General features: G+C 39.3%; 1 protein-coding gene across 1 annotated transcript in view; it reads left to right on the forward strand.

Annotated features, from left to right (window-relative positions):
* The window catches only part of mgat5b (alpha-1,6-mannosylglycoprotein 6-beta-N-acetylglucosaminyltransferase B), a 77,803-nt gene that overhangs the window by 16,366 nt on the left and 36,780 nt on the right, over window positions 1–24,657 (forward strand). Inside the window, exons 4-8 of the mRNA XM_086288783.1 lie at window positions 7,116–7,225; window positions 9,310–9,383; window positions 11,475–11,642; window positions 13,041–13,205; window positions 18,875–19,044. Of these exons, the coding sequence (XP_086144909.1) occupies window positions 7,116–7,225; window positions 9,310–9,383; window positions 11,475–11,642; window positions 13,041–13,205; window positions 18,875–19,044 (687 nt within the window). The remainder of the gene's footprint in view (window positions 1–7,115; window positions 7,226–9,309; window positions 9,384–11,474; window positions 11,643–13,040; window positions 13,206–18,874; window positions 19,045–24,657) is intronic.

Here is a 24,657-nt window from a genome sequence, read left to right on the forward strand (position 1 = left end):
CTGTAAAAGGACCAAACTTCAGCCAGGAGAACAACTGAGATAATCCATCCACAATACGAGGTTAGTCATTCATATACTGCTGCATGGGCTGGGCTGTAGTTCCATCCTAAGGTTTTAAAAACTGAGCTTAAATAAATGATTAGCGGTAATAAAAGCCGAGGGAGGTCAACAGTGATCACTGACTGTTTTAGGAGCTTTTTGAGATTAAATAGAAGAAAATACAAAACATTAAACATGTTAACAACACAAAAGCCATATTAAACGCAGACTACTTTAGGCCCGGAAGTAGGATTCATCACGTCATCACTTAACGACCGGATTGTATATCTGTGTGACCGCTAATTAATCTGTGCTGCCCTGTTGCAACTTAAGGGATAGAAAAAGATATTTGGCTGCCACTTGCTTCTTGGTAAATGGTAAATGGCCTGTATTCTTGGGTGCTGGCTCTGTATGGACTGAAGTGGAATGAGATTGGGTTTTAGAATTATGTTAAGTTATGCATATAAGCACAGTATGATTGCTTTCCCCTGACACACACGCGTGCATACACACAAAATAATAAATGCTGCCTAAATGAAATCAGACTTTTTCTGCTCGATCTGCATCTGGCCCTGGACCACTGTTTCATTTGTTTTTGCGAGTTTCTGCGGGTTTACATATTCAGAGCTGTTTAACGAGCAATATAAATTCCAGAAATACTACTATATAACACAAGTGCTCATTTGAATAATTCATTTAAGTGTCATGTAAAACAGCAATGATACACTGCAATAAAGTGGTTCCACTAATGAATGTTGGTTGGTTACAACGCAAGCAGCAACCAAGTTGTGTGGTGATGTGCAAAAGTTTAAGGTCACGATGTACTTTTCTCTTAGTCTTTCCATGTCAGATGTTTATGAAGCAATGTGTTGAGCCGTGCAGAGACGAGGATCAGGCCGCAAAGGATCGCCTTTAACCGTTTTAATAGTGTTTTAATAGCAGCTGCAAACAGAAAATATTTACTCTTGTGAAAACTCACCCTGCAAGGCAAATCTAGTAATAGCAACCTGTAATCTTATTATCTAACTACTTTTCTTTGGACACACAGGGCATATCTGAAGTAGAAAGTGTAAATAAGTGGGGGGAAAAAACTGTTCTTCTCCACAGCATCAGCACTATTACACAGATTGTAATGCTACGAAATGCTATGCTGAAGCTGTTATTTGCTAATTTGGTTAATCAATCAAGAGGATACAGATCTAACTTATGTCCTCTTTTCTAGTTACAGTTTAATCCACATGTTTTGGGACAGTGAGATATTTTTGTAATTTAGCCTCTGTACACCACAGTGGATTTAATTAGACAATCAAGATCTTCAGTATAAAATTAAAAACTAAATGTGACACTTCTGCTAAACAGCTTGAATTAAAACTGAAACTCTGCACTTTAGACACATCATGAATATTTCATTTAAAATCCACTGTGGTGGTGTACAGAGGCAAAGTTGTACACACACACACGTCATTGTCTAAATACTTATGGGAAACAAATGGTTTGGCAGGATCATTGCGTTACCTTACATAACACTTATTTCAGCCACAAATGCGTATTACTTACTCACTTGCATGTATAACCAGAGAAAATAGCCAGGTAATGCTGTTTTCAGGTGATGTCTGAAATTGAGTATTTAAGCTTAAAGGATTATTTAGTTTTTAGTTGTGTATGGTTATACTTGCAAGATAATATCCAGCAAGATATCAGGAGAATTATTTTTGTGTTTTGTGTATTTTTTAAGAAAACTGATTTGGTTAATTACTACAACAGAACTACTTCCTTAAGTTTAATGGAAGACCGTGGTTTGTTTTACAAATACACAATGCATTCAAATGTACCTGACATACATTACAAGTGAGTGAACACATCTTTTAGAGCAGTGTTTCCCAACCGCTGTGCCGCAGCACGTAGGTGTGCGTGAGAAATGATCAGGAGTGGCATGGAAGATTGTCTGGCTCCACCTGATTAGTGCTGTAAGCGATCGGCGTGAGTAATGCGAAGTACAATTACATTCTCTTCCACTAGAGGGCAGTACAACTACCTGCTCTAATTAATTGGAGGTAAATGATCTAAATTCCAGGAGCAGGACCACGCCTCCAAACACACACCCCCACACCCTAACCGCAGCTCATTTCTTGATTAAGCCATTCGCCTTTATCTACTAAAAATGCTCCTGAACCTAAAATGACAACGTGGGCCCAGCTGGTGAGATGGGTTACCAACTGTTAGTAAAACAGAAGAAGATGAAGAAGAAATAATAGTCATGCTGTGAGATGATGGTGCGCGTAATAGTAATAGATAAATATTTGAAGAGAAAAAGTAGTCAATCTGACCTGGGTCCTGGAGAGAATTCGGACCCAGATGAACGCCCAACAGTCCATCAAAAAAGTGGTCATTAAAAAAGCAAAAAATGGTGCGCTTGGAACAAACCGAACCAATTCCGCTGTACCTGGTGCACGGAGAAAACTTATCAATATGTTTTTTGTGACATTTTTGTTTGGTGGTGTGCCATATGATTTTTCTAATGTGAACAATGTGCCATGGCTCCAAGAGCGTTATTAAACACTGGTCTAGAGCATATATGATAAGAGCAATCATATTGAACAGGAGAACTACAGTCTTCCCATAGTAACCAGGCCTAACAATTTCGGGTCCTTCTTTAGATTATTCCATTTAAAAGGTGAAGGATAATTAAAGGCCCTTTTTCCAACTGGTGTTCTGACTTTGAGAGTGTTGGCTGCACCGGTTATGTATTTATATGCACATGTACACAGATAAGAAAACGCCAGCCCAAGCAGAAAGGGATGATTTAAAAAGCAATTGGTAAAAAGTCTGTGGGCATACAGAGAGACTGTCATGTAATTTCCACATTCAGTAATAAAACATAAAGCACAATGGTAGACACTGATCAGATGCATTCAGAAAGAATAGGTCACTGTAATCCAAGAAATACTGGGAAAGAAACGTTGCAGAAATCAAGTATTTCCTCGCCTGGAGAGATGAACTAAATTTATTCCAAAGAAAGAAACTTCATTTAAGTTTCAGCTTGAACACAAGCTTTTCAGTGTGAATTTTAAATACGAAATTCAGATCTATAATGATGCCTAAATATTTATGTTGTAACCGATTCAATTTCAGTCCCTTGAGCTGTTTTCATGGTTTTGATGTAAGGGAGTTTGTGTGCCATCTTTTTGCCATTTAAAAATAAGTTGAACTAGACTTTTATTTCTTCCTGCATTAAACATAAACTTTGAATTAAGTGCCACTAAACGACATCAAAGACAGGCTGCAGACCTTTCAGGGTTTGTACTCCTGAAGGGCATGAACAATAAATAACTGTGTGTTCTGCAGGTTGGGAAATGTGGTGAAAAAGTTTTAAAACAAACTTGTTTAAGGTGTTAACCATGTGTATAAAAGTCTTTCTGTTCCAAAGTTTTCTAGTAGCAAGACCAGGAGACAATCTGGGTGCACTTCAAACTCTTGCAAAGAAAACGACTCGCATAGTGAGGGGATGAAAGTGGATGCTTAGGAAAAAAAAACAACATTTAAAGATTTTACACTTATTCTTGTAAACATAGACCTGAGGATTTCCTTTGTGTATTAAATTCTGTATACCTTTGGGTTTTCATATAGTTGGTTGGATAAGAGATTATAAAACATAATTCAGGGGACATTGCAGATTACGACATCTGACATTTTTTTTTAATAAAATGATTTATACATCAGCTAAAAATCAAAATAATTAATGTCTGAGCTGCAAATGTTAGTAACATGTATCACAATTTATAGAAATGTATACACAGGTTTATAACAACTTACCGAATGCTCATACAAACAGTACATAACTACCTATGAATTTTAGACATCTTTAAAAAAGTGTTTTTTTTCAAATACCAGCAGAAACTCATTGATTTTTATGCTGAGGCGTACTGGGGTTTCTTACAAGAGTATTTTATAATTCATCGCACAAATTCTTTAACAATTAATGGGGGCATTCCCAAGGTGAGTAAGTTTATATTTTTGTAAACTTACTTTGGTATTTAGTTTTTTTTTTTTTTTTCAGGTTCAGGTCTGGATTTTAACCGGGCCATTGCAACACCCTCATTCTTTTCTTTTGCAGTCTTTCTCTGCTTGACAGCTGATATGAGGTTATGTCTGTACAAAGGATGTTATTCAAGAAGGCTTGCAGCTGGCTGAAATGCAAATTTGCAAACCTAAAGTGTGCTACCATGTTCTTCTTAGAGATGACAGGCTTTCTCCTTCCAACCAACCTAGTTTTTCATAGAGCAATGAATTCTGTGAAAGAATTTCTTTTTCATATTTTTGTAGCCTCTGTGTTGAAATGAAAGATCCTGGATGTTGAAAAGTTCCTGATACTCCCCTGTTATTTTTTTTATGTATTTAGTTTTGCTTGTTTTCTGGCATGCTACGAAATGGCAACTTAAAATTGTGATATTGCATAACGTTGCTGATTTCGGACTCTTCTTTTGTCTTCATCCTAGTTGTTCTTTAGTTCATCCAATGCATCGTCTTCTCCATTGTAAATATTGGTTCCTGATCCTTTCTCCAGCAGCTTTTAGGCCACAGAGGTCAATTGGAGTGAAACACATTTGCTAACAACCTAATTGCCTTCTGTTTTTATTTCCCCAACAGACCCGCTTTAATATGCAGAGTTACTATATTATCTCAGCAAATAAATTATCTGTCAGTGTTTTAAAAGCTTTTTTGATTTCACGCCTCAAGATCTAGATAATTAACATTTCTTCTTCTGGTTCACGCTTACCAGTGGCGGCTCCTGAAAAAAATCTCAGGGGGGGCAATTTTTATGATATCGACTAAAATGACCCATTTAACCCTTTAAGACCTACCATAGAACCAAGTTCGCCAGAGCTTATATTATATTTTTACATGCTGTGGAGCCATTTTTGGGAGCATTTCAAGTTGCTATACATCAATACAACCATTATAGCCCAAACTTTAATAATATGTCTGCATTAGGTGCATAGTAATTACATAAATTGCAAAAAAGTGCAATAAACTACAAAAAAATTGAAAATCGTTTTTGTTTTTTTAACATATATTTCTAGTTAGAGAAATTTAAGAGGCTTATCCCTCAAAACTGTAAATACAAAAAAGTTACACAAACTAGTTTCCCACCACAGGAAATTTATTTTGAGTGTCTTCATAGTTTTATTTTTGAAATACACCAATTTTTATATACTGCAGGAAAAACAAAAATAAATATTATAGTGCAAATTTGCAAAATAACAGCATATGCATCAAAATAAACTATTTCCAGCAGTGCAATATGAGTCTTAAGCATCCCAGAAACGACACAGAAAGTCATAAAGTCAAACATAACTTTTTAAAACACATAACAAGTAAAACACAAGCTCATAAGGCCTCGATCGTAAAAAACTACATTTCCGCAAAATGACGTCACTTCCGGTTTCGGGCAGGTCATGCGGTCATGTGATAGTTCGCGCTGATGGACGTAGGAAGTGTTACAAACAGCTGATAGATCGGCGAAGCTGTTTCTGGAATATCATGTTTTTGTTGCTGCAAGTGATTTTTATGCAGTTTTTGCAAAGCTATATGTGGAAGGAAACTGTGACCGAGGACAAGCTGATGGCATAAGATGTAAGTACAACTCCTCCGGTTTCATATGCAAAAAAAATTATTGCGCTAGCTTACTTGGTTGCAGAGCTACCGGGATTTAAAAATAGTTACGCAAAACAGAGCGTGCCCGCTCCGATCGGCTGTAAAGGGTTAATGAGTACATCAAACAACACAATTTTAATTTAAATTTAAAATGAACAACCATATTCTGGCCATTTGTATAGATTTGTAAAAATGAACATGAACAGATTTTTTTTTTTTTTTTTTTGAATGAATGAAAAATAACTATTGAAAACAACAACTGTAAACTGATTGGGGGGGTGGGCTAAATGCGTCCCCGCATTGCTAGCTCAAAAGCACCACAAAACTTAATACAATCGATGATTTTAGATAAAATATGACGGTTTTTATCTACCTCTTCGTTGTGCCTTCTTAAAGCAATCCGATGTCCATCATCTAGCTGCGCCGCTATGCTAGTTTTCCCTAGCACAGCTAGCTTTACACTGTTGTCCATATGAACTCGTGAGCTTTCATGTTTCTTGATTCGTTCGGAGAGGTGCTTTAAGTCGGTTTGTCCAGATTGTGTCCACGTCAAATCACACTTGTCACTTTTGAACAGTATGCACGGGAAACAAAAAAGTGCATTAGCTGTTCCACAGCCTGTCAGCCACGACTTGCGCTGGAACCAACTCCGACAAAAAGTCCTGTTGTATGCTTTTGACTTCTCCTTCGTTGCCTGGGTTAGTTGAATTTCGGGCTTGTCAGGTCCCAACTCTTTAACTTGCAGTTTTTCTGCCATTGTCCTTCTGGCAAAAGGGTAGGTTAGAAGCGATCTAACCGAATTTGGGGGAGGCTGTGCCTCAACCGTTAACAATACCGCTGCCATCGTCTCTCTCTGACCTTATAGCTCACTTAGGCTACTGACTGAGGTAAAATTCTAGAACAGCAAATCTTCGCGCGTTTTCTGCAGGGGCGCAATTTTAAGCGCCCCCAAACCATTTAATTCAGCGACGCTGATAGGTCAAATATTTATTATTTTCCCCTGGCAACCATTTAATGATAGGCTATTTCGCTGCATATCAAGGGCGCTTTGACGAGCGCCCCAGAAGAAGAAAAACACCGTTTGTTGGTTGAACTTTAATGAGTCAGCTGGTGAAAATGTTAAAATACGCCTGGCTGTATATGGGCACACACATAGTAAAACTATCATTGATGAATTTTTTAAAAATATATATTTTTACTCCTCCACATTTGGGGGGGCGGAGCCCGAGCGCCCCCTATGGGCCAGCCGCCACTGACGCTTACTGTGAAGAGTGAGAAAACAACAAACTGAATGGAAGGAAGCTGTTACAGAAATATAGCGCTGTGTTTCATTGACAAGCCTATTTGTGGTTCACATTTAAGATATTTCGGGTCTTTACAAAGTGTTTGTGTGTGTTTTTGTGTTTCATATGCTTGATTAGGATCCAGCCCATTGGTCTAGTGGAGCGAATTCAGGCCATAGCCCAGAACATGTCAGACATGGCAGTTAGAGTGGAGCAGATCCTGCAGCGCAGCATGGCCTATAACAGAGGTATGATTTAAAATGCACACACAAACACACACACACACGAAGAAAACAAATACAGCCCTTCTGATGAATCTTCCCGTCAATCTCCAATCCATCCAATCCCAGAGACTCCTTTCCTGCTGCCCACATACTATAAGCCAAACTGTCAAGTTTGGATCCAGTTTAGCACTTTGCTGCACAATTTATGTCTAACATCCACTCGCTTGTTGGTCATATTGAACATGATAGACATTATTCACAGAACATTACCCTGGAGAATAGCAATCCAAACATGCAATATCAAAACTACACAACTGCAGGACATCTAAATCACAAAGATGAATTGCTGCCTCGTTAATGGGATCCGGGTCTTGCCAAGCTTTCTTTATTGCCCTTCATTCTCAGTTACTTTATTGGGAAAAGAATAGAAATCAGCGTGATTTGATGCACGGCTCAGTTCCTCCTCTGTACCCCCACCTTGCACTTGACTGAAAACAATTCAACACGACGTCCGATTAAAATACGCCAGATCATTTTTCTGTTGACATAATGGGCGCTATCACTCAAGTGGGGCTGATCTAGTTACTTTTGGTTACAGCTGAATGGCAGTGGCACTTTTCTTTGTGAGAGCTCTGTTGTTATCATGCTAATCAGTAAGAGTAGCTGGAAATTATTTGTCATCCATTCTGCTCTTTGATGCTCGGTAGGTGCTGGTGGAGGAGCTGCAACTTCTTTTTTTTTTTTTTAATTAGGCTTACTAGTGCTGGGATTTTAGACGGGAAAGAGGAAGGGGAGAGATACTCAATGCAACAGGAAGGGGCAAGAGGGGAAAAGGGAAGCAGGATTGTGGTGGGGGCGGATTCCAATTTTTATGAATCACACTAATGCAATCTATCTATAGTAAATCCAGTGAGCTGGCCGATGAAGAGATTTAGCCATTTAGCAGGGGAATATGAGCTTTTACAGGAGCTTGTCTGTTATCTGCCTTTCACTCTAATTTATCTCCGTTCATCCCAAGGGCTGGAGAATTTACAGTATGTTTTAATACAAAAAATAAACAGACTTGAAGCCCAGAGGAAAGACTGTAGACTATAGATCATGTGCTAGTCTTATCCTCATTTCAATGTAGCTGGGCTATATAAAATCTATTTTTAAAAAAAAAATCTAATATATTGACAGGATTTCTAAAAACACTTGAAAGAAATATAAAGATTTTACTTTGGTTGTCTGAAAACAGTCGAAATTTTGGTTGGACATTACCATCATGTTTCTCTTATCCTCCTCTACACTATATGGACAAAAGAACTGGGCCACCTACACATTACACCTACATGAGCTGCTCAGCCATGGAAAATGGTGCCATGAACCTCCCAGTGCTCAGGTTTTGTGCTGACGTTAATGCTCGAGTAGGTTTCAAGTTCTGGGGTTTTTGAATCAGCAGAAGGCGATGACTTTTACGCACTATGAGCCTCAGAACTCGACCTCCCTGCTCTGTAACTTTACCTGGTCTGCCACTTTGTGTCTGAGTCTCTGTGATTTCCAATAATAATACCACTTTCAGCTGTTGTGGAAAATCTTGGAGTGACAAAATTTCACAGACTGACTTGCTACAATGGCGGCGTCCTATTACTGTAGCATGCTCAAATACAGTGAACGCTTCAGGACTCTTATTGTAAATGTAAACAGTCGCAGCAGATGGCTGCTACTCCTTGACCTTGATTCTGCTGGAGGTTTCTTCCTGTTAAAAAGGAGGTTTTCCTTCCCGCGGTCACCAAGTGCTTGCTCATAGGGAGACTTTTGATTGTTGGGGTTTTCTGTCTATTATTGTGAGGTCGTTACCTTACAATATCAAGCACTTTGAGGCCACTTGGCTCTATATAAATAAAATTGACTGCATAGCTAGATTTTTATACAGCTGTGCCAATGACAGTAAAAACCCCTAGTATATGTGTTAGGCTTTGTGTAGCAATATACAGCGTGGAAAAAAAAAAAATCTCAACAATGCAGCTTTTCTTTGTTGATTAATGCTTGTGTCTAATGCGTGTAGTCTTTTGTCAGAGTGTGTTTAAGCATTGATAAATACCCTGCTTTTTTTTTCTTTTCTCCAGTTAGGGACGGAGCATTCGGACAGTGTGAGATTCCTAAAGATCCCCGTTATCCAGACTGCCCCAGTAAGATGGATGTAAGTCTTTATATCTCACTTAAGTCCAAACGCAGAGAGCAATCATCCATTTGTCGTGTTGTGGCGTTTCACCTTGGTGCAAGCCAATATAAATCTGCTCTAATAAGATAAGGGAATGTTTAACCTTCAAGCGGCCGAGGTATTTTAGTGTCTAAAGTGAGGTCCTATAGAACACTACAGAGACCTTTTATTTAATGGCTCTATTTAAAGCTATAACACACATATAGATTTCCTCTATGATAGATAGATATTCTAAGATGTTCTACTATAATTATGGTTTACAACCCATTTATGCCAAAAGGAGTTAAGAATACGAATTATAAAAACAAAATGTCTTTGCTTATATAATACTGGAAAAAAAATACACTTTAAAATTTAAGGTATTTGAAGTTTGTGTGAAATGTATTTTATAGTGTGCTTATATTGTTTTACCAGCAAAATTTATAAAACCTGTGGCTTTGTAATACAATAGCGATCATAATTGATACTTATATGCTTCGTTGTACTTTAAATGCTTGTAGATCTTTAATATTTAAAAGATTTTATGATTAAACATACATAAATATATAAGTTACAATGAGCTGTTTTCATTAACAACCACTTCTTTCCATTTTCTTCACTACAACAGTTTTTGTTAAAGAAAGTGTGGGGGGGGGGAATGAAAGGCACAGGAGACCTCAATTTAAAAACTCAAAGTAGGAAACATTTTTTATGACTGAAAACATCACAATATGTAAAAAAAAAAAAGAAAGAAAAAAAAAAAGCTATAAAAAACCCCATTTGGCCACGTGAAGGCTAAAGGCTCTTAGCAGAAAACTGGGTTGTCTAAGCAATGGACTGCACTTACTAATCAAAACAAAGAAAAGCAGACTATAAAAACAGATGAGTAAACAGAGTTTCATAATTGCAGTTTGGGAAAAAAATACTGTTTAATAAAAACAGCTTGGGTAAATAAAAGAAAAAGTCATTGTGCTTTATGAAAAAACTAAGCTTGTTCAGTATACTGCTGTCGCAACGAAGTGTGCTAGTATAGCTGTGTACCAGACATGTATACAGAGAAAATAGTTATTTGTATATATTAAGCAGACCTTCATCCATCATCAGTAATATGCCATATGGATGTATTTAATATAGACTATGTGACAAAAGTACTAGACCACCTGGAGGATCTCCTCAGCCAGGAAAATCCATGCCACGAAGCTCCTGGTGTAAATTCTTTGTTCTGACGTTAACGCCAGAAGAAGTATGGAACGCTGCATTTACTGAGTCTGCAAAAAAACTGATCTTTGGGATGGAGTTCAGTAACTGCAGCCTACTGTAGAGAACACTGGACGTGAAAAGTTTTGTTGAGTCAGACTTCCAAAGCTTTTTTCTTTTTAAGTTAATAGCATCCTAAACTTGTTTCATAACGGGGATCATTAGATTATTTAATCTAAGCTTAATTAGACTATCTAGCCAACCATTCTCTTCCTCTCATCCTTATCAGGGTCAGGTGGGGGCTGGAGCCCAGCTACCATAGGGCGAGAGGTGGGGTACACCCTGGACAGGTCACCAATCTGATGCAAAGCCAATCAGACTAATTTAACTAAAGAAAAGTGGCATCACGCTGAAGCAGAAATGTGTAGACCCCACTGATAAATGGCAAAAGCCACACTCCCATGGTGATATCCAACATTATGGATTATTTAACCATCAATATCTTTGGAAATTTTTATTGTTTTGTATTTACAGCTGATCACCTTATCTGATCAGTATGCTTTCGTCTGAACTGGCCTAGTTGACAGAAATGTCTGTATTCCTGTTACGAGATGGTGATTCTTGGCTAAAGTCACAAGTATTTCCACATGTTATGTTTTTTGTTTATAACATGCTTTTACTCAGGCTTTTGTCTTTTTAGAAAAAACATTTTTGAGGTTGTGGTAATGCAAAAAAGTAATAATAACGTGATAATAATGTTGACAAGAGGCCTTCCTCAGGTCAAGGAGAACATGAAGGACAGTTTACAAAAACTGAATTCTGTAACAGCTTCTTTTGTTGGTGGTGTATTGGGCCAGTATGTCTTTAGTATTCAACCCCAACTTTTCTTTCCAGTGGATGCGTGCTCGTTGGACCTCGGACCCTTGCTACGCCTTTTATGGCGTTGACGGCTCTGACTGCTCCTTCCTTATCTACCTGAGTGAGGTGGAGTGGTTCTGTCCCCCACTGGCCTGGAGGAATCAGACCACTACACCTACCTTAAAGCCTCCCCCCAAGAGACAGGTAATATAATATTTTCACATCATTTCTTCCAATTGCTTCTGACCTTCTGGTAGCCGAACAATAATTTGGAACAGAGAGCAAAGTGACAGTGATTTAGGGGCTAAACATTCGCCCACTATGGCCCAGCCATGTACAAGAGCTAGAAGCTTTTCTGCAGAATAAAGGAGAATTCCTGTTGCTGAACTAAGGAATCTTGCTGGGTTGTTTTCACGGCTGTGCATTGATGAAGAAGAACTCAAGAGGGTGGGGGACTGCAATGTTTTTAAAGTCGAAATTCTCACCGGCAGGTCAAAAAAGGGGCTGATGCTCCACTGAGGAAGTGCATGGTAATCTGCACTCGCATGAAACGCCACCTGTGGTGTCGATCTCAAAGTTATCATAAGCCTGAAATTGGCAAAAATATAAGAAAATATGTGAAATTGGCAAATAAAAAATAATGGTGTGAAATGGTGAGTGGTTCGTGCTTCGATGTTCGAGGATTCAGTGGCCATATTTGTTGATAAGTTCCCCGCGGAGGAGAATAAGCAGCTGTAAATTATCGCTTAAACGGTGCTAGGTGTCGCTCCCAGTTTTCACTGCTGTTTGCTTTCCTGCCTCATTTGATTTTTATTTTCAGCATCAACATGCGATGCGCTGAGCTTACAATCACTCTGCTAGGTCTACCCATCCGTTCGCCCCCATCCTCTCCCCCGTGTCTCTCCCCAGAGTAATGCACTGCCAGCATGATGGGCCCTGACGTGAAGTCTTTCTGCAGCTCTGCCTTCTGCTGTAATTGCCAGCCGGTACTCACTGGGAATACTCCCAATGCGTCCCTTCAGTGCTCTGCATCTTGTTTTGCTGTACACAAGTTGCTCTTGAGAGCAATAATCCACCTGTATTGAGAGAAGACGGTGCAGCTCTATGTATTTTTTTTCTTTTATAGTATATGTGTGTTAGAGAGAGACAGTTTGGGTTTGTGGTTATCAGCTTATTCGCTTCTAAATCCTTTCAGCTCTTCTATGCAGTCTCTCCTTCGATTAACGATCCCATACTGGTTATGCCTTATAATGCAGTGATTAGAGTGGGTGAAAGAGGAAAATCTGGGAATCTCGTGTGTCCTATCCAAGGAGTCTACCTCAGGCTAACGGTGGATAACAAGACACTGCACACTGTTTGTCACCTATAGATTTTAAACTACATTCAATGAAAACTGCTTTATTTGTTAAGAAAAAACAGCCATCATAACGTTTTTCTAATATCTCTCACCCGTTCATCTCAATACCAGCATAATCCCTATTTCCTGGTGTAAAATTCAGTAAGGAATTATTACAACAAAAGAATGAAATTAATTATTGGCTCATGAAAAGCCACATCTAATTTTCCTTCCATTTCTGATACCTTTCCTCTCCTGTCATCCAGGCTGTTTTTCAGTCTGACATCGGGGCTCTGATGGAGCAGGTGGGCACCGGGAAGGAATCTTTGAGCTTCATGAAGAGACGCATACGCAGGCTGGCAGCACAGTGGGCCTCTGCTGCTCGGCGGCTGGATGACAAGCTTCGCAACCACTGGAGAGAGCAAAAAAGGGTGAATATGAGAGATTTTCACACGCAAATGCTTCTGCGCACACTGGAGGAAAAGTGTTCGCAGAAGGAGAAGTAGTCCGTGATGCGGTTTCCTCTTTTCAAAGTGTTGTGACAGCAACATACAGCAGATGAGTGCTCTGAATAAAAGCGTTTATCTACAGTTTTTTCCCTCGTTATTTATTTATTTTCCTGTCTTCTAAGTCTGGAAACGTATTCCTCAGTTTCTAATTTGATGTAAATCCATCTGGTTCGGCACTGAGGGGAAAAAAAACCTCTCAGCACAGAATGTTTCTACTCTAACAAACTTGCTCACACACCAGACCAAGTTACCAACAACCGTGACACTCAGATGAACTTTTATGTTCTTCTTAATCTTTGCTTGCTTGGTGTTAATTACACTATGCTGAGGTACAGACATGAACAGATGCTGACTCAGAGTAACTACTGAGAGGCTTTTGTGCACTTTCACCTCTGACAGCTGCATTTCCACCAAGTATCAAGAGATGTCCAGTGAAAAAGCACTGGCATGAGTGCATGGTGTATTTTGGCGAGAATTTAGATTGTACATTTGGGAATAAAAAGTAAATGTTCAATGCCTGTCGCAAAGATTGATGTTAATTATGGCATAAAACAACAATGTGTAATGCAGAACACCCACAAGATACAGCCATGGCAGATTTCCCCACCTCTAGACTTTTATCTGAATTGCTGTGGTGTTAGCTGTTTCACATCTTGATGACGCATTGATTAGCACTGTTGAAACTTCTGTTGCTGCCTCTGGGGTGCCAGCAGTCTGCTTTGCCTTAGGCTGCTCATATGTTTTTGGTTCAGAACACAGGAGTTAAAAAACCCACCAAAACAAAAACCCCACTGTTTTTAACCACTACAACCAGGGGCTGAAAATTCACTGTAGCCTAAGGCAAAAGCACACTTTTTAAAATATCAGCTGTTTGTTCTGTTCTTAATTGTTTTAATTGATTGAATTTTGTCTGATGCCAGTCTGACCACAAAAATAGTAAAGTAATGCCAATTCCATACCATAATCTGTATATCAAAGATGGACTGCATACAGAATAAATCAAGCCTTAAAACTACTTTTTCTCCAGATGCCACCAGATGGCAATAGCTTTGGTTGCAACAAGTCTTGCATCCCATAGCAGTCACACTTTTCTACTGAGTGTAAGAACTCATTTTGTTTTATATTGAACAAAAATTTCAGTCCTTTTTCAGAAATCTTGAGGCCTTTACACACTGGCTCCGTAAAATCTGTAAAAATCTGTGCAAATATTTTGTGAGTTAAAAATATTTTTCGGACTCAAACATGAAATTCTCCCTGCTGTCGGCTTCTCGTGAGAATCGGATGAACCCAGAATCCCAGTTTCTTCCTTTTCTTGTTTAGAAACATCATGACCAGTTCATCATTGCTTGATGCCAACTTAATTTTTTTGTCCATAGTGCATATTTTGAGGACGTATTTTCCGCAAAAATGCAAGTGTGTTGAGTTTGGATCTGAAAAATCTAAACTTTTTTGCAAAGGGCCTGAATTTAATGGTCTTTAGTGATACTGTGTTTCAAAATAGAGGATTATCTGTGGTATAGCTAATAACTATAGTCTCATCTCGAGGCTACAGGACTTTAGAAACCTGCGGGTGACATCACAGTAGCTATGTCCATCTTATCCAACTGCTGCTTTTGCAAAGTCTCAGTTTTGGCCCATTTTGTATTTTGGAGCAAGGGGTGACAGTGTTTAGATGAAAGTGTACTTCTAAATTCTCTCCTATTAAGTAAAGCTTGGTTAGAAAGGTACTTGCATAGATTGTAGGGGTGCATTACACAGATCTATTCTAACTAGTGCTAAGTGGTATTCTAATGAAATAACTTCTCTCACCAAAAATAGACCATGGCCTTCTTGCACAGGCTCTAAGGAAACATGGCTGAAACAATGACATCATCTCCCTGGTCAAAACTGGTCAGTGAATCGTAAACAGACCGATACTGACATTGTTTCCACATGGAACAGAGGTCCAGTCACATCTTATTATTGTAATGAAGTAATTAAATGTCTGAACTAATTTGGTTTGAACATAAATATAGTCATATGTGATTATAGCCATACAATTACACATCCTCTCCATGTACCGTATGGTAAGTTATTTGCCATGCATGTTTGTGTGGAGCATCTTATTAAGAAGCTACAGTGTCATTATATGTGCCTTGCTTCTCATTATGATGCTACTGTAGTCCAGATCTCAGTTTCATAAGCTATTTTTACTGAGATGGATGTAGGCCGTTCTCCCAAGACTGAAAGAAATTCAGAATTGCTGAATTCTGTCTTTTGTAAATGAACTCACATTATCTTGGCATTATGTTATGTGTGTGTATTTGTGTTGCTCTCATCAGCCAGTTTTCAACTGAATAAATCAAATTTCTCTCTATTAATAGGATTCCGCTCTTTCCAAATGCCAGCTTCTTTTTCCCCCACTGGGAAAAGAGAGCTTTGTTTACTGTAATGGTCTGCGTGACAGTAATAGTTACTGTCCATTAACCAGACCCTGCAAGCTTGGCTTCCTTTGCTGAAACACTGAGAGCTGTTGAGCAAACAGAAATGCACTGATTTGTGTGAAAGAGAGATCTTTATAGAGTGTATCGGGCCAGCGTGTCCAGTTTTCTGATGCCTTTACTGTTTCACTGTACTCTGAGCTTTTAGTGTTTGAGTGAAAAACTTGTCCTCACCTCCTACTTTATCGTTCAGTAGGTATGACTCGGCATTCATGTGATACTTTAGTAAGTCATGAGTAACTGCTGGTGAGTCTTTTGTGTTTGTTTAAAGTCTAACTAGAAGCAAAAATCTTGATTTAAATAGAAAGGGTAAGGAAATGCATGCATTGCAATTGCATGCTCTTTTAGGTTGTGGGAACTGAAATCTGTTCTGAGTCATTCTTTGACAAGCAGTTAGAAATCGTGTCTGATATTTTTGGTTTGTTGATTGAATTAATCTGTTCAAATACAATTAATCTGCCTCTGAGTGGACTGGACACAGAATCATCTTCAGATAAAACAATAACATCAGCATCCTGTCAGAACAGATGGTCACACTGGACTAGAGGCTATGTATGTATGTGTGTATGTATGTGTGTTTTTACAACTTCAACCTAAAGTGCTCTATCTATGCAAGATAGCATGGGTGCACGTGTGTGTATATACGTATATGTACGTGTGTGTGTATATACGTATATACGTACGTGTGTGTGTATATACGCACGTGCGTATATACTTTCACTCTCACATAGTTTTATTTTAATTTCTATATTTAGATATTTTTATTCTCATGTTTACACATATTTAACACACACATTGCAGTATTGTGCTCTCTTATGTACATTAAAATACATGTATATTTACAATTTTCACTCTAACATACATGCGTTTTCATTTATGCATTCCTACATTTTGCTCTCATTTACATGCATTCAATATGCATTTAATCTCACAAATAATATATGTATGTAAGAAGAGAATGCATACATGTCTGAAGAAAATATATGTATGCAAGAGAATAATGTATGTGAATGAAAGAGTATAGTGGAAACGGAAGGAGTTTAATGGAAACGGAAGGCTGGGTGTCTGTACCGCTGTGATTGGCTGAGAAGCACGCCCGGGTCACTTTCAAGTGTCTGACAGCATGGAGGCGGGAGAAGAAACTGGAGTTCTTCAGGAAGCTATCGGGGTGTTAAGAAATATTTTATCATCTCCTGAAACGGTCACATCATTGTCCTCGTCACTTGATCAAGATGGGACTCAACTGCACCCAGTGTTACCCACAGCACGGTGGAAAGTGAGATGAGGGAACTTTTTAGACCAGCTAACACCTGGGTAGCTTCAACAAGCCAAGTAGCTACACGGAGTTCGACTTGATTTAGATATCAGGGTTGTATAAATCATTCCCCCAAACTATCAAAACATTTTAGCAAGCTTATATCATTATCTAAAGGGAGGGTGTCATGATGGTGCATTGCCCCCTCACAGGAAGTATGGTCTGCTTTCAAACCTGCTGGCCAGCTGGGGACTTGCTGTGTGGACTTTGCATGTCGTGTTTGTGTTTGTACAAGTTCCCTCTGGGTATTCCAGCTTCCTCCCACAGTCCAGTTCAGTTAATTCAGTTCAAGATTTGCCATGAGTGTGATTGACTGTGTTTCTGTCTTAGCCTTCTGATAGACTAGTGATATGTCCAGGGTGTACCCCATGTCTCTCCCACAGTCAGCTAGGATAGGCTCCAGCCCTCCTGCAACCCTGACTTGGATAAATCAGGAAAAACAAACAGACTGATAGCTTTTTCTAGATAAACTTTACAGTTTTATTAGTTTAATCCAATAAAAAAACCTCCAGAGTAAAGTTTTAAATCTAATTTTTTTTTAACTTACACGTTATACATTTACCACCATCATCACTATTATGGAAAATTCCCACAAATTTCAATTCAGAAGTGAAAATGCTTTGCTGTTTCTTCTGGATGCTCGGTAAGAGATCAGCAGCCCGATCACAGTGTTTGTGCCCACACGCTGTTTTTGATCACTTCTGAATGTGATGCTTCAGTCTAGACCAAACCATTCCTGTCTTCAAAAGCATTATAGTAAGTGAAGCCCTATCTATTAAAAAAAAAATAAAAGGATTTATAATATTTTTTTCAAAGGATCCATTCTTCTTTCTGTTATTGTTGAACATATGCTGATAATCACTATGTCCTGTTTACGTACTTGGTTATTTTATTCTTTCAATGTTTGTGCAAATTATAAAATTAACCCCCCCTACACCACCCACCCGCCCTTACACCAAACTGAGATCTTTTGTTTGTTTGTTTTTTTTTATTCCCTACCACAATTCGCACTGTTGTTGCGGCAGTGATTTCACATCTGATATGTGTGGCTCATATGTGGGCACAGCTCTGCATGCTAAACAGTTTCAAGGCTCAAGCTGTTTTGTGTTAGCAGTGTAGGAGACAATAAAGGAATCTGCGAACTGAAACAAAGCAATGCTTGCAATGTTTAAATTTACTTAGCTAGCATATGTGTGATCTATTGTGAATCTTTTTTTAAAAAAAAAAAAAGGTTTTTCAAAACACGTGTGATGGAGAAATAAAAAAAAAAAAAAGAAAAGTATATGCTGCCATCTGTTGAAAATATTTAATAGCCTGTGAAAGCTATGCTTCCTGGTAAACAGTTTTAAAAGTCGTGCATCCTTGTGCATATTAATTATCCTCGCACAGGTCAGTTTTTCTCTCGGCTTCATGCAGAGTTGAATGAATTGGTTCCCTAGTGTGGAAACGCAGCCAGCCTGCTTTTTCTTTCCTTTTTTCCTCATTCATTACATATTCAGTATTTAAAATGTAACCTCACTGATCCATGCCTAATATCTGGATACATTTATATGTGAAATTTTAAAATACCTAGGAAAATTGCTCTCACAATTGCTTTCAGTTATTCCCCATGCAGTGCTGGAGATTGTCTGAATAGCAAAAGTTGAAATTGATGGGGGCAAAAAAAAAATCTCCAGTTCCCTACTGTAACAGAACTGAAACACTGCACGCATTGCATTAAAAAAACATTGTGCTGTGGTGCACTCAACTCCATTCCTCTCTTGCCTTGACTCTTCTCCTCTACCTTCTGCATTCAGATTCTCGTCCACGTGGGTTTTCTGACAGAGGAGTCTGGGGATGTCTTCAGTCCCAAGGTGCTGAAGGGAGGTCCTTTAGGTGAGATGGTGCAATGGGCCGACATTCTCACAGCCCTCCACGTGCTGGGACACAACCTCAAGATCTCGTTTTCTCTCAAGGAGCTGCATGGGTAAGCTAATATAAACCTTGCATTTAACACACAGTTAAGATCTTATGTGAGGGTATCTGTGCGGGAGTCATCTGCTCTTTCGTAAAAGCAACAAAACAAAACAACAAAAAAAGTGAATGAAAATGCTTTGTTGTTCATTCTAGATGCTCTGTGAGCCATCGGCAGCCCGATCCCAGTGCTGTTGCCTACACACTGTTTTCGATCACCTTTGGCCACACACAGATAAGCTATCTCCTCCTGCTGCAGAGTGCTGTTTCAGCCTGAGGGCTTGACAGCATCTCTACAGCTTGTGCACCTCCTTCCTGGCGCAGCTCACTGACTCCTGAGTGATAACGGGCTCGTCACTCGCTGCACAGACATAAGGGCCTATGACAGAGGACATACAGACGTGTACACACAGCGTGTCTCGCAGTCAGGCTGGTGAACTGGTTTTATCTAAAAGCAACACTATTGGTTGCCACGGCGATGAGGTGTAGTATGGAGAGTTCAGAAAGCAGAAAGCAGACATGTCCAGTCCTGCCTGCTTGAACATTTACTCAGTGGCGTGGTGTTTTGGAGCTGCCCGGGCTTCACAGTGGCTGCTCAGGAAAATGACTGAACAAGTCTGGATTTGCTATTACTTCTTCTTCTTCTTCTTCTTTTTTTGGTGTGTGTTAACAGTGCTGTGGCTTGATGCCAGAGCAGACAGCCTGATGATGATATGCACTGGTTATCGAGCCATTGTTGTATGGAAGAGGCAACAGCACTGATGAGTTAGTGCAGCCCTTTCATCATAAATTTCAGGCTGTGAAGAAAAGCCACTTTGAAAATACTAGGGAGATCAGTGAGGTGGGAAAGCCGCTGTGGGAATGCATCTGTTTTCCATGCCATTATTTACCCCACTAATTGGTGTCATGGCAGCTTGAATCACCGCAGTCTCGTCTCCATTGGGAACAGCATCAGAAATGTTTTGAAAATTGCATGAGTCCTGCAAGAGACTCACAAAGAGACATTAGCAAGGGTTATGGACGATTCTTTCAAGCAGCTCATATTTTGTGCGTCCAGTGTGTGCTTATATTTGAGTTTCTTTCTTCTTCTTTTTTTAACTTACCATTTCAGTAATCAGCAAATGAAATGGTCAGTCATTGAGAAAAGATAATGGAGAACTGAAATTAGCGCTTCTTGGACGCAACTCCCCAAAATATGGCAATTTTTAGATCTCCCTCTCCATTTCCACAGCCTTTAAAATTTGGCCATGACAGACGCCGAACATCCATCAATCCCTTTCTGTGACGATTAATGAACAGAAAAGGAGAACATTTCTCTCCATCCCGTACTTTTACTCTCCCACACGCTATTAAATTGACAGATCGTTATGTGGGTTGCGCTCCCACAGATTCCCTCAGGCATGGATCTATTTACATTTCCTACTCTCCTCTTTTCCACCCAAAGAGCTTAATATCACTGCATGGCCTGCTGTGGTGCTTATGTGGACAGGCCTGTTGCATATGTTCAGCACTCTCTCTGATAGGCTTATTAGCCATATTGGGAATTCAGTTACAGTGGGAAGCCCGCTTTTGGTTTGTATCACACAGCTGATTAGCAACATCCGTGCTCTCTGGTGGCTTCATTGTGTGGCGACTTTGGCTGGCATCTTCCATTTACTGGCCTGCTCAGACAAATCAATTATCCTCCCATGGTACATTTTTAGGCAGACGCTTGTTTACTTTCCCTGCAGGTGCTCCATTGTGGTCTTTTTCTTTTGTGCTGAAAGATGCACTGATCACTCCTTCTTAAGAGTAGATGCTGAATTAATAAATATATATAAACTGTAATTATTCTATTGTAACTGTAATTATTTTTATCTGTTGTTTTTTATTATTGACTACCTGGAAATTATAACTTTGAAAACCTGCTTCTGTCTCTTAATGTTTATCCAAGAAGATGGGGGAACAACAGATGGCACAGGCATTCATAATTATCATCTAGACTTTGTTAGGTGGCAGGGGTGCGTATCATCCTAATGATATTTTTACCTAGGTCTCTTGGCAGTACAAGAAAGCCTTTTCCAGTGTGGCACCATCAGCACTTCCTGTTAGTGTGACTGAAACATCTCAAATATCAGATGGTTTGTGTGAACTTTTGTGCCTATCCTTTCACAGCTTTGACAGTCACACTTTTCATGTGTAGTTTTGAGTCAACGTTAGCAGGTTGCTTTTAGTGCTAATTGGTAAATTTTCAAAGCAATTTTGTCACCATCAGAATGTTAGCATGCTAATGTTAGCATTTAGCTAACATTAGCTAATGTTAACTGGTGATACTTTAGCTAATGTTAGCTACAGTATCACCAGCTAACATTAGCCCTTTAACCAATTTAGAAACATCTGTTAGCCTAGCATGCTAGTCTTTCGAAGGAAGTTGGAGTAGCCACAGAGTACACAAACACACATGTATACAAAGACATAAGAGAAAGTTTGGCAGTATAAGGAGTCAGTTTTAAGATAAGATCTAAAGCAGTGGTCCCCAACCGCGGGCCTCGGACCGGTACCGGTCCGTGATTCATTTGGTACTGGGCCGCGAGAGTTGAGTGTGAAATGTATGGTTTTCAGGGTTTTTATTGGTTTTCAGTTATTTTGTTATCGTTTTTATCGTTAACTTGGTTTTCCTGGGTCTTTTCAGGTGTGTTATGAATAAATCTTCTTTTTTTCGGTACCGGTACTAGTTTTATTTTGTTGTGTTTATCCGCGACACCTTAAAGGCCGGTCCGTGAAAATATTGTCGGGCATAAACCGGTCCGTGGCGCAAAAAAAGGTTGGAGACCACTGACCTAAAGCACCTTGGGTAAACTTAAATATGCTACAGGCTACAAATAAAAGGTCCTGTTTTTCTCAGTGGGCATGTTTGAGGTATGTATTTTTTTATTTCCAAAAAATAATTTAGCATGCCTAAGTGAGCTCAACAGTATCAGTCTGATACCGATAGCAACACTGGTATCAATACTATTGATACTTGGCTCCATACTCCCATTTCTACTACAGACTTCACGGGTCAACCACACAAACACAAATATCTGCTAATTAGGATGCAAAAACTAATAATAATGTCGGCTGTTAGCACAATTAAACACAAAGCAAGCCTTATCAGATGGTGGCATTAAAAATGCTCTAAAAGGCAACATCAAAAAAGGTTATCTCGTCCAGTTCAGCAGAGAGATAGCAGTTTAGTCTGCACCCAAAGCACATTGAGGTAAAAACAGTTCACATGATAGAAATGAAATACATATTGAACTTTACTCATTTCTTTATTGTAAATGCAGAATCACATGCTGGAAGTGGTGAAATATAAAAATGTGGAGATTAATTCAAGACATGAGCCTTGATGCAGGAGGTTGTCTCATGAAAAGATGAGCAAAAGGCATATCCATTTAAAAGGAGACAACTATTACTAAAAGAACAAGAGAAGAAATGCAGTCTCTGTCACTCTTCCTCCCCGGATTTGCTCTAATTGAGGTGGAGGCTGAAGTGGCCTTGACATGATTTCTGTCTGTAACATCGGCGCTTGTCATGCACAGAGGGGAGGGCCCTACAGTAGCTTGGAAAGGCGCAAAGACAGCTGTCTCTTCTGCTTGGGGATCTCCCCTCATCTCCTCCCAGAGCGACACAGGTAATTAGCCTGCAACAGAGCATGGTGTCTAGGCACCTGAGGAGCTAGGAAACACAGGAGGGAAAGGGGGGGAAAAAAAACAGGGGAAACAACTACACACTCAGGTATAGAAATTTCTGTCAGCAGAGTGGAGAGGTAATGTAAGCAGACAAAGCAGTGTTGTCATCCAGAGATAATCTGAAGAAAACCAATATTTCAGTGTGCTTTTTCAAAGAGACTCCCTGTCCTCCACCCACAGGATATACACCTCAGCTACAGCTACTGCCACACATCTCCTGTGACGATTCCCGACACACTCTCTGTCCATCTCTTTCTGAAACAGTGTTGTTTGTTTGTTTGTTTTCTCAGGCTCCCCTGCTTATGCCAAGCATAGCCATTTCTAGATCAATTATGTCTAATCTGGATCTGTAGTGCACTTGACAGAGCCCATTAACACAACCGCCAGGTAATTTCACCCTGTTCCTGGCTGCAAACATGAAGACGTGTCTGAATTGTGTGATTGCTAACCCTTTGAAATTATTTAACAAATGTCAAATTCAGGGTCAAATGTGTCTGTAATCCAGCAGCCTACCCCGAAAACGCGAATTAATGGCAGACGTGAGCGGGCATTCAGAAGTGTAAAATAAGAAAGTTGAAATCAAAGCGTTTTCGTCTCCGAAGCTCCGGCAAAGACCCCCTCCTCCTGTTACACTGCAGTCTCAGGTTGTGCCTCTCCATAAGTGCTGATGCACTCTCACCCAGCAGCTTTCTGATTGATGTTTCTATGGTTTAGGATCAAAGGCAATACAGCAGTATTGTTAAAAATAGCCCGAGTAGACATCAGTGAGATAGCATCATAATGATTTGTCTTCGGTACAGGAAGGGAAATTAAAATAGCTCTTTTCCCCCCCTCAATGTCTGGCAACCATAGTGAGATATTTCTTCATTTAGATTATGACAGAACCTTCAGGTTTTTAAGGTTCCCGTTTTGGTTTTGGGGGGTTTTCATCCATTTCTGCTTACAAAAGCTATGGCTGAAGGGTTTTTGTCCCAAACTCTTTGGGGCTTAAAGGTGAACTGCTTATAATTTGGCCTAGTCATTTCACACGGCACATTTTTGGTCATAACTAAATGTATATGATATTTGAACTTATATCTTATGCAGCGATTGTCAAACATAAGGCCCGTGGGTCAGAATCGGCCTGCCAAAGACTCCAATCTGGCCCACTGGAAATTGTGAAGGATGGCATCGATTTGTGACTTCTAAATGTATTTTCATAAGTGTTACAGCTTGTCCTCCTGATAAAGTCCCACATGACCATTCATACTGCACTAAAGTAACTAAGTGATAGATAAACATTGAAATGTTTTTTTCTCTTTTTTAATAGTTTGTCCACAATAAAAATAAGAACATTTTCTATGAATTAACAAAAACCTCCAGCTACCAGAACTTTTTCTGTAATTTTATTAATCTACTTCAGGGATATTTCCTCAATGTAGTAAAGCAGCATTTCTCTATTAGGTAGAAAAAACTCGGACGTACTGTTAAAATTGCACCTCAGTGTAAAATGAATTTGACAACCCTGATCTAATGCGATGAAATGAATAACTGATGGCAACTGATGCGGACAAGGTTAAAAATCAGTGCAACCTGCGGAGAAACAGAGGCTTAGAAACCCGAGCTGTTAATTCTCGTTACATATTTTCACTGAATTTTTTAAAGGCCAAACCAGATTTGAACAGATTTTCCCACAGATTTTTATGTCCCTAGACATCCATGGCTGTTATAATTTTTGCAGCACGAGGACACTTTCAAGAAGAATACGTTCGCTTGTGATTTTGACAGCTCAAAGTACGCCAAGAATAAAAAGTGTGGGTTTAAAATAAATAAATAAATAAATAAAATTAAAAATGGGGAGAAACCACAAGTGAGCTGCAGGATTTGGACTCAGCTGTTTTTTATTATTGATATTTTCCCCAGAAAAAAAAAAC

Source organism: Aulonocara sp. 'chitande type north' Nkhata Bay, linkage group LG4 (assembly GCF_057382095.1).
Source record: "Aulonocara sp. 'chitande type north' Nkhata Bay isolate Kocher_YH1m ecotype deep benthic linkage group LG4, A_spYH_male_GT1.1, whole genome shotgun sequence".
NCBI classification, from domain to species: Eukaryota; Metazoa; Chordata; class Actinopteri; order Cichliformes; family Cichlidae; genus Aulonocara; species Aulonocara sp. 'chitande type north' Nkhata Bay.